Here is a 7,064-nt window from a genome sequence, read left to right as displayed (position 1 = left end):
GACTGAAGCTGCTGGGGATGACAGTCGCTTCAGGCAACCCTGGGGAGGACGGAGTAGGGGGTAAAAATCTCAGCAAAGGCTTGAACTGAATGGAGGGTTACTCTGGCTCTGAGTGCGACAGAGTGTCTGAGATTTCCTCTATAGAGGATGAAGTCCCCGAAGGGTTGGTGGAGCCCCAAGAAGTGGCGGAGCTGACTAACAGGTACTCCCTCTCCAGAAAGGGACAAGCTCTGCATGCATAGGCAGGGCGTAACACTTGGGGGACCTGGGATCCAGGCCTATTTTCTTTTTCTCCCCCAAAGCGTATTTGAATAAAACAAATGAGAATCTGCCAGCGAGGCTTTCTGGTTAATTTGTCTGTAATTAAGTTTTATTCTGTAAGTGCCTATCCTGAGCACTGAAGGCTTTTCTATTTAAAGAGTCTGCAGCATGCCAGCTGGAGTGGCATCTCCTGCCCCTCCCTTTCTGGCTGACTTTTTGTTACATATTGATCTTACTTATTCTGGGGATTTACATGTCAGCAGTCGGGTGCGGAAGGAGGACTCTAAGCTCTTTCCACCAGGTATCTGAGGCCTTCTGTGACTGATTAATGGGGTGAAAAGGAACACAGAATACTGTTTGATTTTAGGCATTTTTATACAGAGACCAAAGTTTCTAACATAGAGAAACTGCTGAGAAATAGCTTGGATGAGTGCTCTCCATGTAGGACTGGGAGCCAGAAATCTGAGTTCTGATCCTCTCTGCGCCATGATCCTGGGTCTGATCCTGCAATCTGATCCATGTGGGCAAACCCTTGTGCCCTTGCAGAACCTCACTAATATCAGTGGGACACCTTGCGCCCATCCGTGTCCATCTAATGTAGATCAAGAGCAGGAGGTTGTTGTGTGGGGACAGAATCCATCATTGTTAAATGTATATTGTAAACAGAGTTGGAAAATAAGTAATAATGTTTGAAAAATACTTTCTGAAGTCTATTTGATAAGTGGTTTGAGTAATACACTTCCAGCCACCCAAGTGATAGGAGTTGTTCTTGGTTATACAAAGCTTCTCAGCAGCCTATCAAATTTTGGAGTGATTTGGAACCTTACCAGGAAAGTTCTTCATGGGCAGAGGTCAACAAGATGAAGAAAAAATGGTGTAACTCTACTCATAATAATGCTCAGTTTTGCCATGAGCCTCTTCTCTGGTATCTTTCCTCTGCTCCCTGGCTCTAACTAGGGGTAAAGGAATGAGATTAAGAAAAGGAGAACTTAGTCCAGAGCATTAGGAAAGCTTTTTGATTGTGAGATCCATTCAATTGTGAGTTACTCTCCCAAAGGAAAGAGTGGAAATCCCCATCACGGGAGTTATTTCAAAGTAGAGGTGACCAAGCCTACTGTACCAAAATGTACTATAGGAGCAGTCCTGTACTAGCAAAGAGAATGGACTACATGCCCCAAAAGATCGCTTGCATGTTTGGCATCTATATTAACCATGCTGTTAAAGCTCTTTAGCCCAGATTTGGGAAGTTATTTCAACCTGTGTGTAACCTGAAGCACATGTGTAGTCCCCCTGAAGTCAATGGGACTATGCAGGGTTTAAAGTTACATACATGCTTAAGTATGTTTCTGAATCAGGGTCATCAGCTGGATATTTCTGCTTCTATGAGCAACAATTAAATAGTTAATAATGGTGTTTAAACAATCATCTTTAAGCTACAGATGGGAGTAGCTCACGCCTTCTATCTTCAGATATCCTTTCTTTAATAGCAGTTCTGGGGGTGGGGGGTGCGGGAAGTGTCTCTATCTATGCATTTGAATGGTACTTAGCACAATCAGATTTCATTCTTGGCTGGGGTGGGTGCTATTGTAATACCAACTGTACAAGCAAAGTACCATTGCCTATTCAGGCATAGCATCATATTGCTGCAGATGAAGAATGTTCTAATACAGTGAGTATTTGATAAAGCATGGTGATAAATTCCTTAAGCAGCCAATTATATTAATAATGGCACAATTCATGTACACCCCACATTTAATTAAGATAGGTGGGTCTACCTGAGGGACTTCCAAACAGCTGTGTTTAATGGGCATCTGAGTTTTTTCAACTCAGGGCATGTCTTCACTGGCAACATTAAAGTGCTGCTGTGGCCGCGCTTTGATGTGGCTTGTGTAGTCGCAGCATAGCGCTGGGAGAGACCTCTCCCAGTGCTCTAAAAAAACCCACCTCCACGAGGGGAGTAGCTCCCAGCGCTGGTGCACTGTCTACATTGGCACTCTACTGCGCTGAAACTTGCAACGCTCAGGGGTGTGTTTTTTCACACCCCTGAGCGAGAAAGTTGCGGTGCTGTAAAGTTCCAGTGTAGACAAGCCCTAAGTTTGATTTGCTTCTAATTTAATTAGTGTAGTTCTGCTCACATCATGATTGTTAAGGATATTCCATTGCTTTTCCAGGAGGTCTGTGATGGGAATTAACATTTGGCCTTTAGTGCAAATAAGGCAAAACAAGTTCACAGCTCAGAAATGGTTTATTGGTGTAAATTTTTAAACTTTTTTTTAGCTGTTAGGGATTTTTGTAAATGTAAATAAAATGAAGATTTGGAACTTTAGGTCCTCCCCTGTCATTACTATTTAGGCAAAACTCTCAGGAATATGAGTAAAGATGTAAAGGCCAAGCCCATAAGATGTAATTCTGCACTCTGTAGCTTGGTTGTGAGTTTACAAGTGAAATTTGGTGCCTCTGTTGCAAGTTACAATTGCTATTAATGTTTTGAAAATGTTTTTTAGAAAAGTCCAAGATACGTTAAATCTGTCTGCAAGGCTGTACATGCCTGATTCTGCAGCCAACTCTGCCATTAACTGCAATTTAACATTTGTGAGCTGTGTGCAGGACTGGTTGCCTATTCAGCTCTAGACACAGTTTAATAGTGCCTGCCCTTGCACTATTAAACTCGGGGGGGAGTTTTGCCATAGGACGTAAGAGGAACCTATGTAATGTTTTTCATCCATAGATTTCTAAGTGCTTTTACAAAGCAAGATGAGTACTGTATAATGATCCAGGGCACAGAGAAGTCAAGTGTTTGTCCTGGGGCAAGTCAGCAGGCCTGTTTAGAAACAGGAACAGAACTCAGGTTTCCTGACTCCCTCAGCAGTGCTCAAACAGAATAACTTTAGCATTGTCTTCCTATCTATCATTTTTTAGAACCCTGCAAAGGCTGTGATTGTGTTATGTCAGTTCTTTTCATATTCCGTTACAACAGTTGAGGTCATCCAGTGCACTTTTGTTGACATTCCTTTATACAGGATGCTCTTAGCTGAGAGCCCTTGTCTCTGGAGCTTGCTTCCTCTGACATTCTGCCAGAACCCAAATTGACAAGCTTCATATATTGTGCTAGAGAGAGAGATCTGACTGTTCATTTAATCTTTTTGTCATTTAGTATATAACACAGGTGAGCTCTCAATGAGCAATGGGACACCAGTGGATTATTGAGTCAGTATCTAAAGCCTAAGGAAACAATATGTATATTTAATAGAAAGTACTTATCTACAGCTGTGATAAGTGCAAAGTTAATGAATAAATAAAAATAAAGTTTGTCAGTGCTGGTTAAAAAAAGCTGTAGCAGTGCTTGTGAAAAACCTGACACAAACCCTGTGTATCCAACAAAGAGAAGAGGTTATTTTGAGTGACCATTTTTTTCACTTTTTCAGAATCTACTAAAAAGGGTTAATATTTTTTTAAAATATTAAAAATACTGTGAGTTATTCCTTTTAGACAGGAGAATACAACAAAATGTACAGGATTAAAAATTACTGGGCTCTTGTCAATTGGAGACTAGGCCATCCTAGGAGAGGGTGTCTGGTACTTTAGAAACAAAGGTAAAAAGTAATTAGTTTGTGGTGTAGGTAAAAATGTAGTGTACACAATATATGCCATTTGGATAAGCTAAAAGAGATCCAAAGTGCTGAAGATATTCTAAGTGTTTTAGGCAGGTGCTTAGTAAAGTAGCATTCAAGGACGGCACAGTAACAACAGTAATGGACAGTGGTGTTAAAGCATGATTATCCAGCATGGAATGTGTGAGGATTTGCTGGTAATAGTAACTGGTGTTTTTTCCCAGTTAGACTAAAGCTTTACAGAGCAGGTGGGCTGCATTTGAAACACAATAGTAGACAGGCTACCATACAGAGTCAGTCTTAGCATTATTTGGTAGGGAGAAAATAGTTCAATGCAAGAGGAAGAAGGATTTAAATAAGATCTATGAAAACAAAAGCTAGCAGCAGCTTGTGGTTTGTTTAAACTGGCAAAGATGATGTGACAAAGCATAAAGCTTAATGGTCATTTTTAAAGTTCTAAAGTAGAATGCTAGAGAGAGTGTATAAAAACATGCAACATACAAGTAAAGGGCCTGAGCCTACAATGAAAAAATCCTTACTTGCACTAAGTAGTCCTAATTAAGCCAGTGAAGCTGCTCAAGTGGGTAAAGTGATGCATGTTGTTGTTTCCAGGATCGGGGTCAGTGCTACAATGCAGTGTTTCTATCAGAAACTAGTTATCCTTTTTAAAATCTGTTGTTGTAAAGTTCTGATAGCAACAGTCTCCATAAAATTCCAGCAAAGTCACGGTCCGTTACTTTTCACACCATTTTATCAAAGCCAGGTACTGCAGTTATTCTTTTGTCATTTCTGGAAACAATGAGACTAACAAATAGTGTCAGAACCCTGTCGTAAGGCCAGCACAAGACATCATGTCCTTTGTCGGCATGAATAAACCAGTTGTTTTTATAAACTCCTGTGCTGTGTGCTCTAGCTTTTGGAACTGTACCTTGTGAAATTATCTTCTTGACTGACATCTATTTTTTCTATTGCCATTTAGAACTAATATTTTCTTATAAAGCAGTGATGGTATTTGGAAAGGATGTGTCATATCTTTGAGAAAAACACCAAGCAAACTATTATGATGCAAGTTACCAGACCCTTATTTGTAGGATTCCCCGTGGAATCTGATACACATGTGGAATTAAAGTTTAATTACACGAAAAGAACATCAGTTAGCTGTCCAGATACTGCTGTTTCTGGGCTCCTTCCATTAGCTGGCTCATATAGATAAAAAGACTTCAGACTCCCAGCCTCAAATATTCAGAAAACAAAAGATAACCAGACATTATATTGTTGTAACCATTTCCTATACCTTTTGGGGTTGATTATTTTTGTTAAGGATAAAATCTCAGAAGGCAAGTGAACTGGGAGACCAATACAAGGGTCTGGAGAATTGCCATTAAAACAACAACATGCCCTCCATGCAATTAGTTGCCCATTTTGTTTGGATGTATTCCTAGTTTCATCACATGAAATCTTGAATTCAAGATTAATCTTTAATGCCTGGAGACTCCAGGACAATCCTGGAGGGTTGGCAAGCCTACTTGCAATTAAAAGGAGACAAAGCCAGGAAGATGGTGAGAGGCGGTAGAGCAGGTCAGAGGCTACCCTCAGCCTGAAGGACGCTGGAGAAATGGATTGATGAGTAGTGGACTAGTCTGAGTAGGTGAGAGGTTCCACTAGCCAGCATGGAGAAAGAGCTGCCTGGCAGCCAGTGGGTGGGATGTGGCAGGGGCCCAGAGGGGACTGTCACAGTGGTGTAACTGTAAGTTTGTAAACTGTAAGGTGCTCTAGACCCACCTACTAAAGTAAATGGGAGTTGGAGAGTATTTTCTTGTTTCAGTATTTTTTTAGCCTCTCTCAAATAGGTCAGCACCTTCTGACTAGGTGAGGAGAGGAGAAAGTAACAAGGTGTGGAGTATGCAAAGGCCTCGTGCAATCAGTAGGCTGTATACTGGATGGGTAAAGATGTTACTCTACTACAACACACGAGAATGTGGGCACAAAGTAGTCTGGGCTCAGGAAATTCACCACTAGAGCTGAGATTTTAAGTAAAAGGGCTCAAAATGAACAAACTGGTGGATGCCTCTGTTACCACTCACTGCAAGTGTAAAATAGCAAGAACAGCAGTAAGATGCTCCCTGATAACGAAATCACCACAGTACATTGGATCAACCTGATGTGTTGTCCTGCACAGCTATGCCAAGATTCCTGCTGCAGTTTCCTTTTCCTGTCTACCGACTAATCTGAATCGGGTTGGTGCCAACACTGCCTTCTCTCACCCATGGTATTTGGGTCATGTGCAGCTCTGAGGATCTTTACCATTTTTTCAAACCCAGAGGGACCTGTTCAGGACACAAGGCCCATGGCCTCCTTTCCCTCCCTGGTTGCTGCTCTCCATGAGGGAGGAAGAGCTTTCAGGTGTGGGCTATGGAAATCCTCTGACATCTGGGGGCTCCTTCCTCAAAATAGCCAGCACTGGTGAAAGCAGTGGAGGCAAGTCTGGCCCTGTGGTCTCCCTTTTTCCTTACTAAATGGGGAACAAAATCAGCAGCAGCCAGGAGGAGTTCACAGGAAGTGTCCTATGGAAATTCCTCGCTGGGCTCATTCCCCAGAGACCCAATACTAACTGCACCTGATGGTTCAGGGAGGAAGGCAGAGGCTTCCCGCTTCCCATAGATCTCACTCACACTCAGTGCTGCTCAGCCTCCTTCTTGTGTCCACTAACACAGTGAGTTCGCCTGGCTCTGATCCTTGAGTCTCATATATCACAGGTTAGCTCTTCATTCCTATCTGTGTAATTACATTATATTAGCCAGATAAAGGTAGTTCAAAGCATGACTATCTCCCTCTATTTAGTGGAACTAGGATCTTTCAGCTGCAAGTTTGCCTCATCCCATGAAGTAGGCTTTGAGAGTTCGTAGTTGCTTCAGTGGGTGTGTTATCTTTTATTGGACCAACTTCTGTTGGTGAGAGAGACAAGCTTTTGAGCATACACAGAGCTCTTCTTTGTACTCAATCAGATGGGGCTGGTGACACTGGCAGTTTTCCTTCAGTCAGTTGCTAGGTAGGTTACAGGGCTTCTTAAGGTCTTTTCCATAGCAAGATGGCTAATGGATGACAGCTTCTGCCTTCTCTGTGGTTTGCTTTTCTCGATGGAAATTTTTAAGGTATTGGGTACTGAAGAAATGTAGAGGGTTGAACATTTGC

The 7,064-nt window shown here is 42.0% G+C and overlaps 1 protein-coding gene across 3 annotated transcripts in view; it reads left to right on the top strand.

Annotated features, from left to right (window-relative positions):
* The window catches only part of CMYA5 (cardiomyopathy associated 5), a 63,339-nt gene continuing 56,275 nt past the window's right edge, over window positions 1–7,064 (top strand). For all 3 annotated transcript variants that reach the window (XR_004646254.1, XM_034774527.1, XM_034774529.1), the window contains exon 1: window positions 1–202. Coding sequence is in view for 2 of the 3 variants with exons in the window: in XM_034774527.1 (XP_034630418.1) it covers window positions 90–202 (113 nt within the window). In the remaining variant the exon portion in view is untranslated. The remainder of the gene's footprint in view (window positions 203–7,064) is intronic.

The sequence above is a fragment of the Trachemys scripta genome, chromosome 6 (assembly GCF_013100865.1).
Source record: "Trachemys scripta elegans isolate TJP31775 chromosome 6, CAS_Tse_1.0, whole genome shotgun sequence".
Lineage (NCBI taxonomy): Eukaryota > Metazoa > Chordata > Testudines > Emydidae > Trachemys > Trachemys scripta.
Note: the sequence above shows the minus strand (reverse complement) of the source record. Positions and strands in the feature narration are given on the sequence as shown.